Source organism: Peromyscus maniculatus, chromosome 5 (genome assembly GCF_049852395.1).
Source record: "Peromyscus maniculatus bairdii isolate BWxNUB_F1_BW_parent chromosome 5, HU_Pman_BW_mat_3.1, whole genome shotgun sequence".
NCBI classification, from domain to species: Eukaryota; Metazoa; Chordata; class Mammalia; order Rodentia; family Cricetidae; genus Peromyscus; species Peromyscus maniculatus.
Genome location: NC_134856.1, coordinates 59363533 through 59388506, shown reverse-complemented (window position 1 = coordinate 59388506; position 24974 = coordinate 59363533). Strand labels below are relative to the sequence as shown.

Genomic DNA, 24974 nt, shown 5'->3' with positions numbered 1-24974 from the left:
AGATGTACCGCTCAGTGAGTAAAGGCAGTTTCCACTAAGTCTGATAACCTGAGTCAGAATCTTGGAACCCACATGTTGGAAAGCATGGATCTTTTTGATGTCCACACGTGGCGTGTTCACCCATATATATGCACACCAATAAATGTAATAATTTTAAAATAGCACTCAACCTGTATTGAGTAAGGACTGCTTTCTGTAAGCTGGACTGCGATCTTAGCAGCTGTTGGTTGTGGCCCTTCCCATCCTAAAGAATGGGGCACAGAAGTAAGGTAACTGAGGGTCATGCCCAGCATCAGACACTGTCAAGGTGCCTGAGCTCTGAGCCAGCATGACATTGCCTCCAAAGCAGTCAGATTAAAGTCAAGAAAAACGTACAATGAAATTTAAGACCTGGTTCTCTGAAAACACTAAGTACAGTAAGATATCCAGCAGCCCACCAAAGGGAAATGTGGAGAAACACTAGTTGTCTTTAGAGGAGTTTGATGCAATCTGCAAATCACTGTAAGAGCTTTGTGTGGCCTTAGGAGTAAGATGTAGACTGTGTTATCTATCGAGGGGGTAGTTGTCTAAGGAGGCAAATTCAGTCTCCCTGTCTTAGAATCTTGTTCTCTGCCTGTGTTGGCTCTTTGTCTTAGTAAGTGAAGCTTCCCATTCCATCATGGTGGTCCTGCCTAATGATCCATCATAAGATCATATCCATACAGCATTCCCTGAGTGTGTACCACACGCAACTGCTTCCACTTGGCCCTTGCCTGTGCATCTGACATAAAGGCAGACTTAACCATTTCCCTCTGTCTGGACTTCTCTTTTCCCTGGTGCCGCTGGTGACTTCTTCCCTATGTCTCAGCCAGATGCTTGTCTTTCATGTCTGTAACAGAAAGGCTTTCCCCTTTTCCCTCTCCAGATTGGGCTCTTCATATCTGGCCACTGCCTGGGCTACAAGATCACCTCAAACAAAACCGCAACCTAGAACCAAATCTTCTTTCTGGGAGCCACATGATAGCAATAGCATTTGCCAGTCTCTCCCTGTGCCAGACACCCCACCTGCTGTACACGGTGGCTTGCTTAATTCACTCAGTCACTCCTAAAAAGCTAGTGAGTAACAGCAGCAAACACAAAATTCACAGTAGTTCTTAGGCTATTCCAAATGCCTTAATGTTTTATACTCCTTTATACTTCCTTCAATTAACAAGAATTAGTATTGTATTTTTAAAAAAGTATCCATTTGGAGCTTAGACTTCATTTGTCTGTGTTATTACAGAAGTTGTCGAGTTTTTTTGTTTTTGTTTTGCTCGTTGAGATACAGTCTTGCCACATAGCCCAGGCTGACTTTGAACTTGTGGTAGTCCTCTTGCCTCAGCTTTCTTTACAGGCATTCGCCACCTCACCTGGCTTTTGTTGAATTGGAGTAATCTTTAAGATTTCCCTGGGGCCAGGATGGGTGCTTAGAAGCAGACTGTAACGGCTAAAGTGCATTATGAAGATGACGGGCCAGTTGGTGATTTAGTCATCGGTGCAGGCCAGCAATTAGGAAAATAGGGGCTAGGAGTTTTTCTGTGTGCTGTATTGGAGTAGATTCAGGTGGCGTGAAGCCGTGTGTGGTGACGAACGCCTGTAACTGGAGCACTCTGCGGGTAAAGCAGGAGGATTGAACGTTCCAGGCCAGCGTGAGCTAGTAACGGCAGTGCTAGGACTCTCCGAACTTCTCTCGGCACAGCTGGACTCTATCCTAGTTGGGTAGGTTTGTAAAGATGAGGGTCGAGGTAGCTTATTAAAACAACATTTGTGCTTAGTGAAGAGGCAGGGATGGGACACGTGAAGTGCTCATGGTGGGAGGCTGCTGCAACTGGAGAATGCGCGTTACTGCAACTGGAGTCTGCAAGGCATCAGGATAGGAGCAGTGAGGTGGCATGGGGTACTTTCCCTAGGCTCAGTCCTTCTTTCCAAGACTCCCTTTCCCTCCCTCCCTCCCTTTCTTCCTTTATTTCTGGCTTTTAAAGACAGGGTCTCATTATGCAGCTCTAGCTGGCCTGGAACTCACAGAGTTCCTGCCTCTGACTCCCAATTGGGGTTGAAGGTGTACTTCGCGCCTGGCCTTCCAATCTCCTATGTTTTAAAAAAGATTTTTCTTACGTTTGTTTGTTTGGTTAGAGCATGGGGTGGGAGGTGCCTATGCCACAACACATTTGTGGAACTTAAAGGAAAATTTTGGGAATCGGTTCTCCTTCTGCCATGTGGCTTCCAGGGATTGAACTCAGGTCACCAGGCCTGGTGGCAAGTGCCCTTGGTCCTAGAGCCCTGGCACCCTGCCTCCTATTGGTCAGCTCCAGCACAGACTGCGGTCCAGTAGGGTCATCTGCTGCTCTCGTTGGCAGTGTCTGGCCTTTGTTCCTTTGGTTGTAGCTCTCGTGGCCCCAAGATACTGCTCAGCAGTCTGTTCTTTGCCTCAGATGGTTCCTGGGGCGAAATTGGATGCTTCTTAATTACCATGGCGTCACAACACACTTTTTAAACAGCTGGCTGGGGTGAGGTTCTCATGACTCGAAACAAACTGTCTTGGAGTAACTGGCAGTTGTACATTTCTCATGCTCTGCAACTACTTCAAACATTTCTGTCCCCACTGGGAGGTTCCTTACCTCATAGGCCAATGATTCTCAACCTTCCTAATGCTACAACCCTTTCATACAGTTCCTCATGTTGTGGTGACCCCCAACCATAAAATTATTTCTGTTGCTACTTCACAACTGTAATTTTGCTACTATTATGAATCATAATGTAATTATCTGTGTTTTCCAATGGTCTTAGGCAACCCCTGTGAAAGGGTCATTCAACTCCCAAAGGGGTTGCAACTCACAGATTGAGAACCACCGTCATAGGCATTTCTGATCTACTTGCTTCTGATCTACTCAGCTCTGAGACACCATCACTTCCCATTCTGTCTCCATAGTTACCCATCTGGACATTTGTGAGTTGTGCACTCTGTGACCTTTTGTGTCTTGCTTCTGTCACTGAGACTCATGTATGAGACATTTTTCCATGTTGTTCTGTGTATCAGTACTTCATTTTCGTGGTGGGATAATCCATCATGTGTATCTGTCACGGTTTATCTGTTCATCTGCTGTGAATACTTGAGCTGTTACCACCGTTTGTGAATCCTGCTTCCACAAATGAGTGTACAGTATTTGTTTGAGTTCCTGTGTTCAGTTCTTGATATAATCAGAGATGGAGTTGCTGGGCCATGTGGAGGTTCTGTGTGCGACTTGAGGAATTACCAACACATTTTCTGCAGTGCTGAATTGCATGGTGCCTCCGTCAGTGCCCAAAGTTTCCACTTTCTCCTAGCCATCTTGTGGGTTGGGAGGAGATCCTTATTGGGGTCCAAATTGCATTTCTCTAATTAATGATGATGGCCCTTTCTTGTGCTCAGTAGCTTTTGTATATCTTTAGAAAGTTGCCCAGTCAAGGCCCTTTGCTTATTTCTGATCTGACTGTCTTTTTCTCATTGAGTTGTAGGACATGTTATTATATTTGGGGCTCTGGACCCTTAGTGCATAACTTCTAGTGTTAGGTCTCCTAGCTAGGCTTTTTTCTTGTGTGCGGGTATGTGCATACACGTGAGCAGGTGTGTCTTAGGCCTGAGGCAGCTGCTGCCACACAGGGAGGTGTTTAATTCAGCTGCTCCCCAGCCACTGGCTGCATCTGGGTTGTAGACAGGTTTTGGCTCTGCCCATTGCTTCGCATAAGTCCTGACTTCCTCCTGACCCTCATCTCGCTTCAGGAAGCTCTGCTGTTGTTTGTGCCGGTGGCAGGGCACTTGTAACCTGCAGGACACCATGCAGCTGGAGTGCAGGGAGCCTCTGAGCTTTCTTAGCTTGCCTCTAGTTTGGTCTGGGGGCATCTTAAGATTTCAGCGTATGCCAGAGCACCCAAGGCCTTTGAGATGAGTGAGTGACACAGAATGTTTGCTTTGCAGAGTCGTCGTTTTTGAACTTCCATGAGTCAGACTGCGAACTGAGAGGCTCAGCACCCTGTGACTCCCTGCTTTCTCTCAACACTGAAAAGATTCTGGTATGTGTCCTGCCACTCTGCATTTGCTGAACACTGGCCAGGTTCCCACCTGTGGACTTTGTACTGCAAGTTCCTTTGTAACCGAGGTTTGACCAAGAGCCAGAATGTGAAGCAGTCCTGTGATTCTGAGATTGCCTCCTAAGGTGGCACCCTCTGTCCTGTGTGTGTTTGGATCTGAGCTAGCTTGCTCTTGACTTTATAGGTAAGCAGAGCACTGCGGTTTATGACAAGAAAGTCTTGTAACCACACTGAGCACACTGGTCAGTTCACTGTGGCTGGCAGTATGGCTCATTGGTCACACTGCATTACGTCAGCTGTTTGGGTGTTTGTGCCAGTGGGCTCCACTGTGTATCAAGGAAAGACAAGCTTAGGTTTGGAGCTGTCACCTGATTCCCGTCCTCTAGATTTGCCCAGGTGTCGGATCTTTAGTCCTTTCTGATTTAGGGTTTCCTGCATATATGCCTAGGAGTTTGAATTGTGCCTGTGGCAACTTTCTGGCCACACATGATCTCTGTGTCTGCCTAGGGCCAGCCTGGTGCCTTACACTAGATGGCTGTGTGCATTACTTAATGGGAAAATATTTAGTCATATGTCTTGTTTCTCGGTCAGATTCTTTTAGGCCTTTATGTCCAACATGTAGCTGTGGATTCTGGAATAGTTGTATGCTTTACCTGGTATTCTGTGTTCAGGCCACCCTGGAGAACTGGTGACTAAAATGTGATCTTCTCAACATAATTAAAAGCACCAAAGAGCATGTGCAGACTTGAAGGGGCCTCAGAGTAGCCAACAGGGCTAACCCCATGAAATAGAGAACATCTTCTTCCTCTTGAAAACGGAAGTGGCTGATGATTAGGGGACCAAAGCATTCACCTACAAACCGTGTTCTCCAAACTCAGCAGACAGTGGCACATATGTTCCTGCTTCCATAGAGCTCAGACAGCTCCAGCATCTTCAAATACAGGCTTTCATGCAGGGCTTCCATCATTTGTCAGAAGCTAAAACCTATCTCTGTTTGTTTTCAGAGCCAGGCCAAGTCTATCGCAGAACAGAAGAGATTCCCGTTTGCTACTGACAGCGACAGCACCAATGAAGAGTTAGGTGAGGATCCCGTCTGGGAGCACTGGCAACATCTGCCCAGAGCTGGGAGCACTGGCAGCATCTGCCCAGAGCTGGGAGCACTGGCAGCATCTGCCCAGAGCTGGGAGCACTGGCAGCATCTGCCCAGAGCTGGGAGCACTGGCAGCATCTGCCCAGAGCTGGGAGCACTGGCAACATCTGCCCAGAGCTGTGGTTGGATGGAGAGCAGGAAGCCATGTGGGAGGAGAGCTGGAAGACTGGCCCTGCCACCCAAGCCAGATAGGGTTGCCCTGGCCTTCCTGAGATTCTGTGTGGTATGCATGACCAAAGGTTTGGGTGGGGCCTGGGGATGTGTTTCAACTGATGGAGTGCTTGCCTAGTGTTCAGGAGGCCCTGGGTTCAGTCCCCGGCACGGCACAAGCTAGGTGTGGTATAATTGCAGCACTTGGGAGGTAGAAGGATGAGGATCGGAAGTTTACAGTATCCTTGACTAATTAGTGAGTTTGGGGTCAACCTGGGATACAGGAGACCCTGGCTCAAACAAAGGAAAGAGAGGTAGACAGGAAGGAAGAGAGGGAGGGAGGGAGGGAGGGAGGGAGGGAGGGAGGGAGGGAGGGAGGGAGGGAGAAAAGGCTTTTGCACAGTGCTTGGTAAGGACCATTCCAGCCCTGGGTTTCTATGGAAGTTAATAGTTAATAAGGTCAGCTGCTCTGATACTGTGCTAGAAGAGTCATGTGCCATCATCATCATGAACAACAAGGGAACAGAAGAGACTCTCAGAGTAGCATCCTAGGTGTGGTGACATAACCAGGCCTGCATTTACCTCCCACAGGAGGCAGGTCACAGTTAGTGGGGCCAATATGGGCGTGGAACAACCACATTCACTCAGGTCTACAAAGGAGCTTCATGGTTTGGCCATTCCTGGCATGCTTTATTTAAAACAGATGGGGTTCACCAGCATCTAATGTGTGTTGGGGTGCTCCCCGTTACCTAGTGGGCACACATGTGAAGAGTGGACCCATAATGAGCATAGAGACAGGCAGAGCAGATGGTCTCCAGTTTCTACAGATGACTAGCTGCAGGAAGTACCCAAGGAATTTTTCTTTTGACCGACAAGTGACCATTTCATCCTAATTTTGGCCATCCATTCTTCATGGTGAAGTCCATTATTCTGCTTTGTCACTGCAGAACACTGCCACCATTTGGAAAGTGCCCCCTCTTGTGCTGTCCTTTGGCGGTGACTCTAAGAACTAATTGTCCTTTAAGGCTTCAGACTGATCTTTGTGAAATGATTGGCACGTGTTTAGTTGAATGTTCATTTAGTAAATGGTACTAAAGCCCTAGTATGGAGGCTGGAGAGATGGCTCAGCTAAGAGCACAGTCTGCTTTTCCGGAAGACCTGGGTTCGATTCCCAGCATCCACACGGCATCCCATAACTGTAACTCCAGCTCCAGGGTACCCGACACCCTCTTCTGGCCTCTGTGAGCACCAGGCATGTGTGTGGTGCACTGACATACATTCAGTCAAGAGAGTCACACACATAAAATAAAAATAAATAGGGGGGAAAAGCCCTGGCCTGAGCCTGCCTTACTTCTTCTTAGGAACCATCCAGGAAGCCCTGGAGCAGCGTGGGGCCTGAGCTGAGTCAGGCTCTTCTGTGTGACGGAGATTTTTCTTAGAAAAGAGCCTGTCAACAAAGGTTGTGTCCAGAGATGCGTTGCTGGCTGTAGAGATCTCTGCTGGAATTGTAGCCATCCCAGTTTTTCTTTTATATCTCTGGTATATCTCCACAGTAAAATTTAGACCCCGACAGCTATCTACATTTAAGTGAGATGTGGATCAGTTGTTTTTTTTTTTTAAGTTGTGGGTAGATATGGCAAGATTAGGGCCCCATTTGTTTTCTTTTGAGGGAAATTTGATAGCCAGGGCCCAGACAGATCTATATTCTTAAACCAAGGGTTTCCCTGAAGTTATATTTCATTTTACTTTTTAAATAATTAAAAAAATATATTTCTTTTGTGAATGAGTGTTTTGCTCACATGTGTGTGTGTATGTACACTGTCTACATGCTCTTGGAGTTCAGAAGAGGGTGTTGAATCTTCTGGAATTAGAGTTACAGACAGTTGTGAGCCACCATGGGAGTGCTGGGAACTGAACGCAGGTCCTCAGGAAGAACAGCCAGTGCTCCTAACCACTGAGGCACCTCTCCAGCCCCTGTTCCTTTTATAGCTCATTTCTTCATTCTGCAGACAGTACCAGCTGTGGGGAAATAGGGAATTCTAAAAATTTACCACTGGCTTATTAGGCAAGAACCAGGGAGTCCGGCGAGGTTTCGGAGGTCCCCATCCCCATGCAGCTGGGCAGGACTGAGCTGCTCTTCAGAGGTCTTCATCCTCTTACTTCAGAAAGCTGGTCTTGGGTCTGGGTGCAGCAGGCTGGGAAGGGCGGCTCTGCAGCCTGGGGCCTGCTTTCATGGGCTCACTCAGTGCCGCTGTTTCCGGGCAGCCCCCAGCCACTTATGCTTCAACACCTTGTGGGCAAGTGCAGAGATAGTCGTGCCAGCCTCTTCGCAGCCAGTCAGAGAGCAAGAGCCTTCCATTCCCAGAGGCCTGGGCCTGCCAGGGCCCGAGAAGAGCTATGAGATAGGCCCTTGTGCTGGCATCCCAGGCTCCATGCTGCCTGCAGGCTGCCCAGCCAGTGCTGGAGGGCGCGGGTGGGAGGGAGGACCCAGGGCATCCTGTCTGCTTGCTTTTAGGTTCTTTAACTGCATCCCCTCCTCAGAGCTGCCTTCTGAGACAAGGCAGAGTGACTGACTGACTATAGCCTGCCTGCCTTTCTTGTTTTCGCTGACACTCTTCTCTTTTGTCTCACAGCTATTGCCTATGTGTTGGTCGGCAGCGGTCTCTATGATGAAGCAATAAGGCATTTTTCAACAATGCTCCAGGTAATGCTCTCCTTGGGTGTGTGACGATGAGTGTTCAATGTGATGCAAGGTGAACCCACACATCTGCAGGGTTGCAGTGAAACGTGATGCACAGTTGCAGGGAGTGGAAGAAGGCAGCGTTGACCATGACTTCTTGGCGCCAGGCCTTGAAGGATCACTTTATTCTACATGAGATAAAGGAGATCAGTGTTGGTTGAGTAGCGCATGCCACTCCTGTAGTAGATACATCTTCCTGCATCTTCCTGTAGTAGAGGTAGCCTTTTGCTGCCAGATTGACCAGAAGTAGCTCCAGGCTGCTTTTCTCTGCCATGGAACCTCTACGAGACATGGACTCCCCGTGAGACAGACCTTCTCTGAGATCTGGACCCACTGTGAGCGGTGGACATTAAAGCTGTGTTTTTCCAGGACAGGAGTTGAGGTTAACTTGTTCCTGCTTATGGCTCTGCCTCTCACTTAAGCAGGGAACGGTGAGGCTGCTTGAGGCGGGCTCGGCCATTGCTTGTTAGCAAATAGTCTGGTGATATGGTGGTGCACACCTGGAATGCTAGCACTTGGGAGGCTGAGAGTGAGTTCCGGGTCAGCCCTGGTTACAGAGCTAAAGCCCCGTGTACACGTGAGCAGAGAGAAGGAGGAAGGGGGAGAATCGTGTGTAAGTGTGCCCGTGCGTGCTGTGGAGGAGACCCCGCAGAAGTGCTAGCCTTCCCTCACATTGCTCCCTGGTGCTGTTTTAGGAGTTTGTCCGCTGTTGATGGGTCTGGCCAGTGCTCTACGGGAGAAGGGCCTACTCCCACGTCCACACCTTCTGCTCTGAGCTTGCATGTATGAATCATAGAAATGCTCTTTTTTGGTTTAGATGAAATATCCTATACCTTGTACTTTATGCCCTAGTATCTGATACCTCAGCAGGCACTCTGAGTTCTCACTACTCAAATGTCATTGTTGCTCAGAGGGGACAACAGATAGCTCAAAGCCCAGCAGAGAGACTTCATTTTAAAGTACTAACTTTGAAACTTTAGCTTTGCCTGAGTTCCTTACAAAAAAAAAAAAAAAAAAAAAAAACAATTGGATTATGTTGATAATTCTGTATTCCCAGAAAATTCATGAGGGTTTTGGTTATTACTTTGAGGTCCTTAAGTCCAAGCTCTGTGTGTGGGTGGTCACATAGGCTTTTGTTTTTCAGTGGAATTTGTTTAAATAGGTTTTCAAATTGCAGTTCTATTTAGTGTTACATTATTACAAAGGGTAAGTAAGACTTCCACAGTGAACACAGGACCCTGTTTAGAGAGGAGATCTGAGGCATTTTCCTCCTATCTGAGTACTAACCAGGCCCAATTCTGATCAGCTTCTGAGATCAGGTGAGGTTGGACTCCCTCAGGGTAGTCTGGTCATAGACTTAAGTGCTACCCCTCCCCTCAGGGTTTCTCTGTGTAACCCTGGCCATCCTGGAACTCACTGTGTAGACCAGGCTACCCTAGAACTCAGAGATCTGCCTGCCTCTGCCTCCTGAGTGCTGAAATTAAAGGCATGCACCACCACACCCAGCAACTTGAGGCATTTTTATGAACAGAAACCATTTCTTTTATGGTACCAGCACCTGAAAATATATAATCATTTAGTTCAGCTTTTTAAAAAAAGAATTATTTTTGTGATTGATGATAGTACTAAAACATTAAAATAAAAAATGTCCTCATTCTACCATTCTGAGGTCATTTAAATTCTAAGTCTATTACTATTTGTGTTTTATGATCTGAATACATGTACTACAGATTTTGTATTAGTGTTTAAATTTGTGCTGTAACCAGTCTGTGGGTGCCACCTGGAGCTGTAGAACATGCTGGTATTCCATTGGTCAGACGTTCTCTCTGTGCAGAGATACTATAGTAGCGATACAGTGTTTCCATCAGGCTGAGACATAGCCAGTGTGTGCTGTAGGTCAGGTCAAGTGTGGAAGGGAGGACCAAGGGTCCTTTGTAGTGCATTTGTCTCAGGGCAGGAGAGCCCAGCTGCCCCTTGCAGTCTCCTGCTGGCTTTCCTGGTGCTTTCAGCCTTCTCTGCACAGTGAGAAGTGTGGAATCCGTGTTTGTGCACACATGGGCGAGGACAGTGGAGTGTCCAGGTTAGGCTTGTGACTCTTTGTCACGTTTCTTTGTAACATGTTATTATGCTAAGTAGAAAACTCCAAGATTCAATAACAAATGCTACCATTTCACCAGAGGTTTTCATGGAAATTCTCAGTCCTCTTTTCTGCCCGAGCTTTCCTATATTAGGTCCGTGTTTAAGAGTTCCTTCCCTGTTGATTCCTTCGAATGCCCTGTCACCGGTGGGTGCATTGTGACTCCGGACAAGTAGGCAGCAGCAGATGTAGAGTAGCTGCCGCCAACTCCACTTAACCAGAACTTTCTTACATGGGTGGATTTTGCATAAACCAGTCTCTTTAGGTTGAATGTTGACAGCATATTTGCCCTTTAAATTAAACTGCTCTTGCCTTCTTTATATTGGTAAATGGAACGGTCAGATTTCTTGGTGTAGTTAGTAGAACTGATTTTTATCCCAGGATCCCTTTTCCTATCCAGAACTTCAGAACCTTAACTTCTCAAACACACCCGCTGGCGCTCAGGTTCTTTGTCCTCTCTAAACTGTAACTGACTAAGCATCTCTGTTTATGCTGTGCTGGTGCTGACCAGTTCTACCTGTTGCTTGTAGGACCCACCAGATGAGCAGCAGTTGTTTTAAAGCCAGTGACCATCCTAAATAAACCACACTGTGATAGCTATCCTCACACAGACTTGGGGTTTTCTTGAGTTCATTAATACTCAGCAGACTTTTTAGACAGCTGTGGACTACATCGCAAAGCAGCAACTTCTGACCCCACTTCCAACAAGTGACAAGGGTGACCGCAGGGCCTTGGAGGTTGTAAAGCTGCTGTATGTATGAGATCACTTTCCTGTCTTCCCATCATCTGCTCTGTGCCATCAGGGTACGAATCTGAGGTATTCCCAAGATCCTCATCGGTGCGTTTATTCCAGTGCTTGTCATGGAAAAGTGTCCTCTTTGTGTCTTGTGGCTCAAATGGAGCAATTGCCTGTCCTTCCTTCCTTCCTTCCTTCCTTCCTTCCTTCCTTCCTTCCTTCCTTCCTTCCTTCCTTCCTTCCTTCCTTCCTTCCTTCCTTCCTTCCATCTTCTTCCTCTTCCTAAAGGTCTCACTGTGTGGCCCAGAGGAGCCTCAGACTCTCAATCCTGCCACAGTTTCCTGAGTCAGGGATTACAGGTGTGGGCCACCAGATCCAACCAAGCTCAGTAAGCGCTTTGTAAATGTCCATCTGCACTGTCAGTTGCTGATTTATCTATCCATTCATTCATCTTGAGACAGTGTCTCACTTTGTAACCTGCACTGGCCTTGAACTTAGAGCAGTTTTTCTGCCTCTGCTTCCACAGTACTGGAATTAATGTGTGGACTACCCCCAAAGACTGAAATGCTGATTTTCATTTGAGTTAGGTTGATTTCACATCAGAGTCCTGCATTACTTCCACGTGCATCTGTGCACGGCAGTGGTGACATTGAATGCCGAGCCTTAGCCCAGTTACCTGCCTCTCTGGCCCTGGTAGGGCAGGTACCTGGCTCGTTTAATGTAGCAGTTGGACCTCTGTGTGGATCTGATCTGATTGTGGTGGTCTTGAATTCCTAACACAACTCTGCTTCTCACCTTCCATCTACAGAAGAACTGCAGACACCCTGTGGTTTTTGCAACATTTTATAAACACCCTCTAAGTAAATGAGCACCACTGAGGCAGAATTTAGCCCCTATTGCACCCCTAATGTACTGATTTTTCTGACTTGACTTTGAACATAATGATTTTCTAGTTTGGATTCAGAAGCCAGCCTTATGGTAGAAGAAGAATCACCTCTACTTTCAAGATTATCTTATTTTATTTTATGGTATATGTGAGTACTTGCTTGTATGTACCCTCACTAGTGTGTGCCTGGTGCCCCAGGAGACCAGAAGAGGGTATTAGATAGTTGTGAGTCACCTCATGAAGGTGTCAGGAACCAAAACTAGGTCCTCTCAGGAACAGCCAGAGCCAGGGCCCCTGACCTCAGAGCTTAACGAGGACTATGGGGGTCCAGCCCCTCGATAGTCCCCTCCCAGGGTCCGCGGAAGGCTCTATCAACCAGCAGAGAATCTTTAGGGTCGGTAAATCAGTCTACGCACTCAGAGTTCTTTGATCCATTCGCTTTAATTCTTCTGGCATAACATCCTTTATACACAGCTTCAGTTCTGTTCTCATGTCTAGCTCCTTTCTTGCCTGATTCCTCTCTATATTTATCTACTGTCCCCTCTATGTTCTATCTTAATTCCTTCATCTAGTTCTGCCCCTTCTAAGTTCTCATCTATCTAGTTCTTTCCCCTATCAGCTCCTCTCCTGTCTCCTTCTCTCTCATCTGGCTCTTCCTCATCTTGTTCTTCCCCATCTGGCTCTTCCTCATCTTCCATCTTGTTCCTCTAGTCCTCTCTTTTAGCTCTTCAATCTAGTTCTTCCCCATCTCAGCTTGTTCCTCTCAAGTTCTTACCCATCTCGTTCTTCCATTCTCTTCTCTCTTCCTCCCTAGTGCCCTGGAAGTCCCGGTATATAAAAGGGAGGGTCCGAGCTAAATTGTGTAAGGCTATTACTTAACGTCCACCTCTCCTAGGCGGTGTCTCCTTGTGGAATTTACCGTAAGTCAGGAGACTTGCATGTGGGCTGTTTTCCTTGTTAGTCCACCTGGGACTAACAATGGGCGCCCACCTGGGTGGTGTTTCCTGTAGTCCTTGAAAGTGGCTAAGGGAGATAATCTGATTCCAGAGAAAGCCTTTCCCTGAGGCTGTTCTCCAAATTACCTGGAATGTGTATGTCCAGAGAGTGCTCAGTCTACACTGTTAGTCCTTCTTGGGGAAAAGTCAATTGGGAAAACTATGAAGGCACACATGATTTTCATAACAGAATACAGCTGGTATATAACAAGCCAAGTAACACCAAAAACTCCTTGGGATTTGGCTTCCTCTGGAGGAATTCCATGATCCCTCCAGGTAGTGACTTTGCCATAACCAGCTGAGTTCTTATGATATATTCCTGCGGCCCTCAACAGCTCCCCTTTTTTCATTTAGTTAAAAAAAATTTTGTAGGACATTGAATATGTAGATAAACTTAAGTTTGGAGATTTCTGAAAAATGATAAATAATGATTAATTAACATTGATATTTAATCAATATTGTACCTATAATATATATTTATAATCAATACTCTATATAGATGGCAGGCTGAGGATTAGTTTAACCATCTAATGGGTATATCTGTATATAGTTAGAATATCTCTGTCTCCAAAAGGGAGCAGATGATTAATCATAAAAATCTATCCTTAGCTAGTATGGCATAATATGGTCAAAAGTGTCTGAATACTATGATTGTGACTTATCAAAAAGAAATGGTTAGTTTGGAACATTAACTCTATCTATTAATCTTTGGTTAGTGGTATTAATTTGGTTAACCTGTAATTTAATGAGGCATAGTTAAAGAGTTACCTGAGCTAGTCCTGAACACCTGTGGGACCAAGGCTGCAGCTGAGGCTTACCTAATTTAAATTTGTAATCAATGCAATATTAAACTATTAGCTATGAGAGAACAGTAATAACCTGTGTCAGGGTATACATAGCAAGACTTACATACATACAATTCAGGATCATGGGCAAAACTTATACAATTAACAATAGAGCATTTTTAAGGGCAGTCCAGCCCCTGGGCTGGAAAGTTCAGTTCACAAAGAGGGGTACGTGACAAAGGGGGCTGTAGAAATCTCTCATGGTTACTTCCTGCGGATATGGGGGCGAAGCTGGGGGTCTTGAGGCCTGGGATGCAGTGGAGACCCAGGAAGCGCAGGCTGTTTCAGGCTCTGTGAGACAGGCAGTGTAGCAGAATTTTCTGTCTCGTGGGCTGGAGGGCGTGATGCAGGGCTGGCCTGGACAGCACATCGGTGTGGGCTGGAGGGTGGGGTGCAGACCTGCAGCTAGACAGCATGTCCATGGTCCAGAGAATGACAACCTGTAACTCTTTAAATGGTTAGAATTTCTGCTGGGAACAAATATGTGTATTAATGGTAGGACATGCAGCCGAGGAGTTTTAAAGATGAGGAGTTTTAAAGAGGAAACTCTTTCTCTTAGGCGTACCTATGGGATATTGAATGCATGGTTAGTAGATAAGAGAAGGGGATACCAGGCCAGGGAGAGGGAAGGCTCCTCCCCCACCCAGAGGAGAAAAAGAAATTTTGTAATTGGGAGATAAGAACTGTAGATAGGTTGTATTCCTCCCAGTCCTTCTTAGTTTGTGAGCGTTGGCAAATTTTGATCTCCTGAAGCTTGTAAGAACCTTCTTAATGGACAAAAGCTTAGATATGTTAGCAATGTAACAGAGGTAAATTTTGTCAGACAAAAATATGAATCCTTGGAGTCTCAACAGAATCAGGATAGCCAGAGAATGAAATCTGAAATGTGTCATTTATATATCTCTCAAGTCTCATTATCTTTTGACAAAAGTTAATAAAATACATTTAGAAGAGAATTATTATTTCTAATCATATTTCTATGAGTTTTATATCATTGATGAACAGTTCATCAAAAGGATCTGGAATTGTATCAATTTATTTATATTTAACACTCAATATTTAAGAATCTAGAGGTAAATAACAGTCTGTATTCAGTCTGGCAGTTTTAGAGCGCCTCTGTCCTGCAGTGGCCTAGTATATGGCGTGACCAGGCGATCCAGGATTCATAAAGGCAGGTCAATGTCCTGTGAAGACATGTAGGCATATCCTCTTCCTGACAGTATGAAAACATCAGGACTTTTTCAAATACCCGTGAGAAGATCACAGAGGCTTAGGTGTAACTTTGTGGCTTGGCCTGGGAGTAATAAGGAATGCCTGTAGTGGGACATATGAAAAATCTAAGCGCCAATTCTTAAGAGTTCTTGAAGTATAAGTAAGGCTATTGTCTATATATGAGTTCTAGGCATTCCTAAAATTGAAAAGCAGTAAAAATAAATGGTGTATTACTTCTTATTTCATAACCAAAAATCATAAGTAAGCCTCATGGTGAGCTTCCATAGGGAAAGAATTTGTAATTGTTGGACAGAAATAAGAAAAGGTGCCAGTATATCCTGTAGAGTTATTTGCCATTCTATAGACTCATAAGTTTTATAGTTTGATATCATCTGTGCAATAAAATTATTGTAAGATACACACACACATACACATACACACACACATACACACATATAATTATTAGGTTGGGGGACTGTGAGGAAGCTATAACTGACAGTTCTGAAAGTTAATCTGTATTGATAAAATGAGGAATTCTGTCCAAAGAATGAGTCCTGGATAAACAGAACTCGCATTTCCTGTTCTATATGTCGGCTTTGGCTTCCATCATGGCAGGGTGAGTAGGCAAACAAAGTATTTGAAATGCTGACAATCTTTAGGGTGAGGAGGCATGGTAAAGAAGCAATCTTGTACATTTCTTGTAACAGTCTATAATCCTGATATTCCTAAATAAAAAGATATTGGGGTGATTTAAAGGCTGGTGGGGGGCTTTATATGCCCAATATTTAAGTTTTTCCTCCACCAGACAGGTAGCAATTACAATTCTCTCAGCATTTAAAGGTCACTGCTTAACCCAGATAGGAGCATCAGATTTACAAGTAACAGAGTCAACAGTGGACAGTGGCCCCTAGGATAAATTTTGATACCTTAGGCCATGTCTGTCATGTATGATTTCTGGAATAAAGGGCCCAATTATGCCTTGAGCTTGTTTACTCACGTTTCTTTAAGTTTAAAACCCATATAAGAGACAAAGGAGTAATAGTCATCTTAAGTACTTGGTAAATCTTTTCCTGAAATATAAGAAACAACCGTGCTTATGTCTAGCAAGCCGATATTTTTCCCCTGTATTTTAAGTATTTAGTTGGTTTGGAATCCTGAATCCAGAAGGCCATATCATTGGAATTCACACCAGTAGCTCCCTTAGGCTCTGCCCTGCATGAATCTGAATTGTTTTTGTAGAGGGTTGTACAATAATCTTAATTTCTTTAGTAAAGTCAGGATCAACCTTTACTGGGACAATTTTTATACCTTGTACAGCAGAGGAGTTACAGCCTATATTTAGCCCCAGTGTCCCTTTTGGGGAGGTCCAGACTCTTATATTAAGACATAAAAGTCCATTCATAAAGCTTATATATCTCAGACCTCAATAAAAACTTCATCCACAGATCTAACTTAAGTATACCTCTTCAGTATCTCTAGGTTATTACTGAGATTCATATATCATTAATAGCATATCTAGATGTTTATGTGTTACAATGATCTATCCTAATAACTGGCAATTCATATATCATGTTATTTTTTTTAACTTTCCTAAACATTCTCTATATCTAAACCTTTATATCCCTATAAAAACTTTATATCCAAAAGCATCTATGTATTAAACTTGTCAGGAGAAATAAGTGATTGATTATTAGAAATAGCCAATGTAAAGTGAATTTCTTTTAATAAAGGAATGGTAAAGGGTCATTTTGAAATCTGTTAGGTGAGCTATCTTTTACTTGAAATTGGATAGTAAGGCAAATTGTCTTTAAATCTGGTAAATGGAAATATAATCTAAATTATCTCAAAGCATAGTTTGGACAAAACCCTGGCAATGAGGGGTATGGCAGTTTTGTCCAAAGCGTAAACATTTTAAATGCTAGGGGGCTAAGTAATGAATTGATTATATGAAATTTAGCATACATAGTATGTATATAAGTATAATTTTGTATACATTAGAGGATTTGATCATTTATGATGATCAAGTTTTAATTTGTATCCTGAAAATTATCTCTAATAGCTTATAGCATCACCACTGAGCTACAACCATAGACCTGCCAAACTCTTCTTCCTGGTTTCTTCCCCTTTCCCTTTTATTCTTTATCTTTAGGGTTTTTTTTGTTGTTGTTTTGTTTTGTTGGTTTTTTGTTTGTTTGTTGGTTGGTGTTTTTTTTTTTTTTTTTATCCCCCTATGAAGAAGTCTCCAGCTCACAGAAATCCTCCTGTTTCAGCCTCCCAGGTGCTGGGGACAGATCGAAGCTGCTATGCTGGGTTCTGGCTCTACCTGGATTTACTTATTTACTTACTTATCTACGTGGTTAGTTAGTTTGGTGTTTTGTAACAGGGTCTCAGGTATTCCAGGCTGTCCTTGAACTTGTTATGTAGCTGAGATTAGCTTTGAACTCTTGATCTACCTCCCAAGTGCCTGGCTGTGCTTTACCTACATTTGGGCTTCCAAAAGGCTATCTTATTCGGAATTCCACATCTTTTTTCTGCCCCTTCACTTGAGTCCCATTCGATCACCCAGCTCTGCATGCCCTTCCAGTTTAACTCAGGAGTTCACACTCCACACGCCTGCTCTGCACTCACACTGTCACCCCGCTCTGCTGCAGCTGAGGTCCAGACCCCTCTGCTTGTATGTTCTCACCAGGGACCCATGGGCTGTTTTCTGCCAGCCTGGCCACTATTCCAGTTACACCCCGAGCAATACGATCCCTTATCCATCCCTCCCTACATCTGCAGCCAAGCCTTGGACTGAAGCTATGGTCTTGCCTCCCAGGCTACCTTCTGTCTGGGTGGTAATCTGGACTCTTCCCCAAACCCTACCCCAGAGGCTTCCTGGGGACAGGGCTAAGGTGTGTCCCAGCTGGACTGGGGACAGATGCTGTCATCCTCAGCCAGGCTAGTTGATGAGAAATGACGGGGAAGTAGTTCTGGTTTTCCAAGCGTGAAGTGGGCGTATGGAAGGGAACAGAGCAGGATGACCAGTGAGGTCCGAGACCAGCATCAGTTCCTGCAGGACCCTGCAGTGTGCCTCACTGCTCCCGCTCTCAGTGAGTGATCGTTTGTAGACAGCAAGGATGCGTCTGATGCAATGATTCTTCGCTGATCCCCATGTGCAGTGTGCACATACATGTCTGTGTGTGCATGTGTGTGTTACATACAGTGGTGGGCCCATGTGCACCCTGGGTGGCAGTATGAAATACAATGTTGTTGGGGTTGGGTGATGGCACAGGAGAGTGGCACACCCCAGACATCTGAATCCAGAAGATGGTGTGTGTGTGTGTGTGTGTGTGTGTGTGTGTGTGTGTGTGTGTGTTTGTGTGGTTTTAGGGGGATGAGGTGGCACTCTGAGAGCCAGCCCCAGCTCCAGGTGAGGCCAGTCGCATCCATAGGGTAACTTTATTTGTACCTCTTTCTGATTCACATTGTGGTTCCTAGAGTAAACTATTCATTGCAGAACCGCCTGTTTGGTACATTTGAGTCACACCAAATCTGAGCCTGGGCCTGTTGTCCACAGAAATGTTGTCTCGGGTTTGAGTCCAAGATACAAGGAGTCCAGGGCTCCTGTGAGAGCCCTGTGGACTGTGTCCAGACCCTCTCTAGGCCCGAGTCCTGTTTTGTCTGCTCATTTCTGCCTGAGTGGAAACCTCCGCCAAAGCAGGCAGGCTAGCTTTGGTAGCTTTCTTCTATCTTTTATCATGCCTTTCCACACCTGTGTGTTCCTACTCAGCAGCCACCTGCCTCTGCCTCCTGTGTGCTGGGATTAAAGGTGTGCACCACCACCGCCCGGCTCTTTACAGTCTTTCTTAAGCCCCAAAAGGCTTAGTTCTTCTTGGTTTTCTATAGTATGTTTTACTTCAAATGTGTTTTCTGTCTGTGGATGAATAGACGCAGGTTTGTTTTCACTAACTGGCAGGAAGACATGCTCTCAGGATGGGGTCATGGGTAGCGTCGTCTCCACCAGAAGAGGGGCTGCCGTTTTGTTGTCTTTCCTGTGCACACAGTGCCGGAGTCACCTACGAGGGCCAGCGATTGCTCTAAGGTGTCATTACAACCTGCACTCCTCTGTGACCATGTGACCCTCTGGGACTTCTGGGACACTCCTCCTTGGCAGATGCACAGACAACCTTCATGTGGTTGCATAGGCTGTACAGATGACAGACTAAGAATCGCATGGGAACCGGGAAGGAACCCAAGAGAGTTTCTACCGCGGGAGATGATTGAAGCGTGCTTGTTCTTGTTGGCTCTTTATAGTTTTCATTTGCTGTTGTTTTGAGATAGGATCTTACTATAAAGCCAAGGTTTGCCTCAAACTCCGATTCTCCTGCCTTGTCGTCCCCAGTGCTGGTATTACAGCCTGACTTTTTTGTTGTCTCCCCAGAGGTTCTGGGAGAAGCTAGCAGGACAGTTGTTGGGTTGAATTTCTGTGACCTTTTGCCTATGGTGTGCCAGATTGCTGTCTGGGCCCCTGGACCACAGGGTCCTTAATCTGTGTAAGCAGCCTAAGAATTGAATGCAGGGTCCTCCCCTTCATTTGTCTGCATTCACCAGCATGGATGCGGAGGAGGTGCTCTTTGTCGTAGTATGGGCAGACTTCCGAGTCTTAGCTTGGAAGCTGAGCAGTATATTCCCCTCTGATGGGTTCAGCCGGGGCAGTTCTGAACAGCTCTTCAAGTTGCACCAGGACCTTGTAGCAAAGAATTAAAAAATGAGGTGAAAGAGGCCCAGCATAGACAGGTATTCCTGCCACCCAGATAGAAGAGAGGTCACACCTCTACCCTGGGCAGGGCCTCTGGAGGGACTGCAGAAGGGTTGTTCTTACCTCTGGAGGTGGGAAAAGGATCCCTTTGGCTTGTGAGGAGTGGAAGAATGGGAGAGTAAGCTAGAGTCAGATACTTCATTCCCGTGGCTCCTTGGCACATTCTGGAATGCATTGCTGCCCTTCCTTTGTTTGAGAGGACTCCTGCCTCCTCCGGTTAAGTCATGGGTGCATGCAAGGCAACATGGTAGGGCATTAGAAAACTACCTGCTCACATCCCCCCTTTTCTGAACTCCCAGGCTCTCTCTCTGTGAGATGCGGTTGCTGGCGTGCCAATCATGGAGCAGCTGAGAAGGTGGCATTTGCACTAAGACAGCTCCATGAGGGAAACTGTAGTGCTGGGCAGTGCTGGGCCCCTTCCATCCAGTGCAGTTTAGTCATGTTTCAATGCATAGCAGTCCTCAGCATGTCTCCTTCAGCAAGCTTTCTGGTTGCAGGTTGCAGATCTGGACTGCAGAGTCACACCAGTGTAAACTATAGAGCTGTCTTTTGAGGTATTACTTAGCTTTAAGCAGAAACTGACTCTTGTTTTGTTTTGTTTGTTTCTAGTTTTTGACGTGTTTCTGTTTTGGTCTGACTAGGAGGAGCCTGATCTGGTTAGTGCAATTTATGGCCGAGGGATAGCCTATGGAAAGAAGGGATTACATGTGAGTATGTATAGTTACGCTTGCCGCCATGCCCACGTGGCTTGATGCACCCAAGCCTTTGTCCAAACTGCTTCTTGTTCACTCAGCTCTGCCAGGACACAGACGAGAAAGAAGGGTGGATGATCACCCCAGGTGCCATGGCTAGAAGGTGGGCAGCCAGGCTCCCGTGGGTCTCCCAAGTCAGTGATGAGCTGGCCACAGGAAAAGCCAGAGATCTAACCGTATTCCCAGACCATTCCCCGAGAATGCAGAGACAAGGCTAGATTGTCACAGTGGGACGTACAGCCTGAGATCCAGTCACAGTCGTGACAAGTTGGGTGAAAGAACACAGGTTTTTTGTTGTTGTTTGTTTGTTTTTTAGCATGTGGCATTTATTTTTATTTGCTACATTTTTATGCTTTTTGCAGATAGGAAAAGGTCTTTGCAGCAATAATCAAGTCATCCCCTTTATTTCCCTGAGGAAGGCGGTGGAGGTGACAGTGAACCCTGTTCATTAAAAAGCCACCATGCTGTAAAAGTGCTTTCCCAAGATTATGTAGTAAATCACAGAGTGCCCTTATGGTCAGCATGCTTGGAGTGTTGTACACAAACCCTTTGTATGATTCTCAACTAAAGACATTCATGTGAAATAGTGCTTGGTGGGAAAATTATCATTTTTATAACTTTTACATTAAAAAGTCACAGTCTTTAACATTTTATTAAATATTTTAATTAGAATTTATTGAAGTTTAAAACATTCTACCTGCTGATACTGGCTTGGAGAAAATTGATGCGACAGTTATAATTGTACCCTTCTGAAACAGAGGACTGGGACAAACTCAGCCCTGGGAACCATGGAACTGAGGGTACAAAACCATTTCAGTCATATGTCAGCAGGGACTAGGTTCAAGCTGTCACATAGCCTTCAGATAAGTGCTGCTTCCTGTCCCCATCTGTCTAAATTTTGCAGCTCAACATGTAACTTGTTTTTGTCTTTAGTGGAAACTTAAATGTGCATTTTTAAGCATAAACTCAGCCTGTACATGCTCAAGAGAATTTAGCTAGACTAGTCATGAAGTAGGTTCTGAGTTCATGGTTTTGATCGACACTTGGCATTTTCCTGTTCCTCACTCACTGGTGGGTGTCATTCCCCAGGCTGGCATCCATGTGTTCATCCTGGGGGATTAGATAGGTTACGTTTAGATGATATCTGCCATCTGTGAACTTGTGGTAAGCATTCAGGATTAGTGTGCCACTTCCTCAAGGGCGGGAGACTTGGGTGAGTTGAGCAGCTGACCTGACACCTCTCCCTGACCGAACCTGGCAGAGCCTTGGTGGAGAACTGAAGTTGGTGTTCATCTCTAAGGAGCGGTTTCTCTGGGGACTGCATTGTTAGTGTCTCAGAAGATCTTGCCACTGTCCCAAGCAGCAGTGTGTCTCATACTAAGCTAATACCTTTTCAAGGACATTAAGAACGCTGAGCTTGCTCTGTTTGAACTGAGCCGAGTAATTGCCTTGGAACCTGACCGTCCAGAGGTATTTGAGCAGCGGGCTGAAGTGAGTGCGGTTTTCTTTTTCCCTCTGTTCCTGAATTAGCTGAAATTCAGAGCCTTTTCCCATGATTATCATTATAACTGTTAATGCTCCTTTATGCCGAATTGTGTTCCTACCTAGTTCCTAAGGCCTGAAAGTACGGTGGCAATTACTGGACAACCATGGAATGAGTGATGCATTTAAAGTACCATGCGAGTGCTATTTAGAGTGAAAACATGTGGTTATATTGTCTGCTTCTGCAGCAGACACTCATTAAAGAGATATCATTCACCATATTGCAGATGTAAATGACACAATTTAACAAAACTGACTCTAACAGCATTTGGACAACCTGAAATATGTAGCCCTTGGAAGCAGTTATTCCACTGGTATGGAAGGAGGAGGGAGAACGAGTGAATGAATGAACAATGAATGAATGAATTGCTTGAGTGTATGTACCCATGTGCTCATGTACAGTTCTTGTGAGATGGACCTGCCTCCATAGATGCCCAGAGCAGGTAGGTTTGCTGTAGAGCTCCAGGCAGAGACAGAGGCACGGGAGGGGGTGTCTGTAGCATCTGTGGAGTGGACATCCGTAGGTGGCCTGCACAGAAGCTGGCGGGGGGTGCTAGGCGCTTGGCAGGTGAGGCCTGAGAAGGGCAGGAGGAGGGTGCTTTGCAGAGAGAGGAGAGTGCCAAGACTCCGTTTGTGGCTTTAAATCCCCGCGCTCTTGCAGTAGTGCTGGCTGTTGGGGTCATGTATGCTACTGTGTGCATACAGTTAGCTCTTGGATAGGAACACCAAGTGCTCAGTCACTCCAGGACTGCATCTGGAGGTCCTGTCCTCAAGTTGTAGTGTCGTATAGTTCACTTTCTTTTAGTGTTTTTGTGTTGTATTGGGGACTTGGTTTTCATCTAATTTTTCTCAGTGATGTAGTTCCTTACCTGTTCATTTTGGGTCTCACTGTTGGGCTTGGTGGCTGGAGTCCCTGTCCCCAGAGCAGAGGCTCTTGTGTAGTGGTTGGGCTGCCTACTCTGTGTCCCACCAACTCTGGGTGGGCTGGTATTTCCCTCAGGACTCTGGGGCTGCATGAAATGATTCTAATAAACTAGGAATTCAGTTAAAACTTGCAGGTTTTTAAATTTTGCACATCTGAGAAAAAACTAATTGCTTATCTAAAATGATATTGGTGATTAGAACAATAATTTTTCCATTATCTAAAATATACCTAGCAATATTTATGACACTGCCAGCAGTCACTACATCATGATTTTCACAGCCAAATTGCAGCCTGCCTTTGTCTGCCTTAGAACTAATTTGTGAAATGCTTTGCTTTTATGTTTACTGAAATAATCTGTATTTGATGAAAATATTTTAACCCATTATTGTGGATATTAGCAGTTGTACCAAGATGTGATAGTTTTTACCTAGGTGTTAATAAAGCAGAGAAGGGCATTTTTCCTTCCAAATGGTAGCCCCACCCCACCCTGTGATGAGTTCCAGGCCATGTCCATCTTTTTCCATTTTGGAAGCCATTGCTAATGTTTGGGATGGGCCCACACAAGTGCTCTCCCAGGCTATGCTGACCTCCTGCAGAGCAAGTGACCAGTTGTAACACAGGGTGAACATGACCTTTCTTAGAACACCCTGGTTAGAAATTGCTGGAATGGTGATTGCTTGTGACCAAGTGCATGGGGTGGATTGCATGAACACAGGGACCCATGGGGCTTTCTTATGTCGTGTTGACTTCCTTTTGGGTGCTGGGCTGTCATCTGTGCTGTCATGCTGCCTGGACCGCAGTGACTGCTGGCTCTTTCACTGGGGCTTTTCAAGTAGACAGACAGTTTCCCCTGTGATGCTGACTGTGGTTGATGAGCTAGGGCCTGACAGGGTACCTGGGATCCTAGAAATCCTCCTTCATCTTTTGCTCCCACAGGGAGTAGAGCTAGAGACCAGGAAGGACTTAACTGCCAGGACTTGTCTGTCTCTCCCAGTGGTTGAATGTGCATGTGCCAATTTTTTACTTAAAAAGTGAACATAGCATAAGAAAAAAGGGGTCTTATTTCAAGAAGAGCCACATCTGGTATGCCCAGAGTGGAATCAGTAGCAAGGCAGCTGCTTGAGTCGTATCCGGTTCCTCTCACTAAACTGAGACTAGTGGCCCTTCTGTGCATCCACCTGCACGTGCATGAGGCCGTGGGTCGCAGCCTGCCACAGGGAGCTTTGTGAGTGGTGTGTGGTTCAGTGGAATTGAACAATTAAAACACTGACAGTATAGGAGGGCTGGTTGTAGGAACTTTTCCTGATTGCATGTTTTGGATTTCTAGATTCTGTCCCCTCTGGGACGAATTACTGAAGCCGTAAATGATCTCACTAAAGCTATTCAGCTTCAGCCCTCTGCACGGCTGTACCGACACCGGGGGACCTTGTACTTCATATCTGAGGTGATTGCCCCGTAAAGATTGGTCCACACCTCACTTCTCCCACCATTTCAGAAGCCACTCTTTGCTAGATTGGGTTCAGTTTAATGTCAGTGCTACAGGGCAGCTGTGAGAGCATTGTCTTTGGCAGAAATTAAATGCAATAAAGAATAATAAGGGCCAGTCGTGTCTCCATGTTTGGGCCTGCTTCAGCAGTATCAAATTCTAGGCTGGTATGAAAAGGTTGCAATTTGGTTCATAGCTTCTGCTTCGAGGTACAACTTGAATTTGTCTGCTTCTCAGTCTGAGAGCTGTACTCTGAACCTGTAAGACTTCCAGACCATTCTGTTTAGGGGGACTAAATCTAGCAAGAGTCTGTTTCTGTCACAGTGGCCCCTGGACCACAGGTGTCTGTGGGCTTGCAGTACTTTAAACAGTGCATGTACAGACCAGAGCTTCAGCTAACACACAGTGAGGACGCACCGCAGCCTGGGCATTTCACAAGCGTCCAGTGTGAGGAAAGATGGTCTCGCTGGCATTGGAAATGATGCTTTTCCTGTGGTCGAGACAAAGGGCCTGCAATCAAGCCCCTGTGGA

General features: G+C 45.6%; 1 protein-coding gene across 12 annotated transcripts in view; it reads left to right on the top strand.

Annotated features, from left to right (window-relative positions):
- Ttc13 (tetratricopeptide repeat domain 13) overlaps nucleotides 1-24974 on the top strand; it is a 61125-nt gene that overhangs the window by 8887 nt on the left and 27264 nt on the right. For 3 of the 12 annotated variants that reach the window (XM_076572322.1, XM_015986408.3, XM_042277863.2), the window contains exons 2-4: nucleotides 3974-4068; nucleotides 5091-5166; nucleotides 8020-8090. In XM_076572322.1, the coding sequence (XP_076428437.1) occupies nucleotides 3974-4068; nucleotides 5091-5166; nucleotides 8020-8090 (242 nt within the window). Of the gene's footprint in view, nucleotides 1-3973; nucleotides 4069-5090; nucleotides 5167-8019; nucleotides 8091-20379; nucleotides 20446-21888; nucleotides 21982-24284; nucleotides 24402-24974 lie in introns of all 12 variants that reach the window. The other 9 variants (XM_006992815.4, XM_015986403.3, XM_042277857.2 and 6 more) reach the window with 5 other exon arrangements.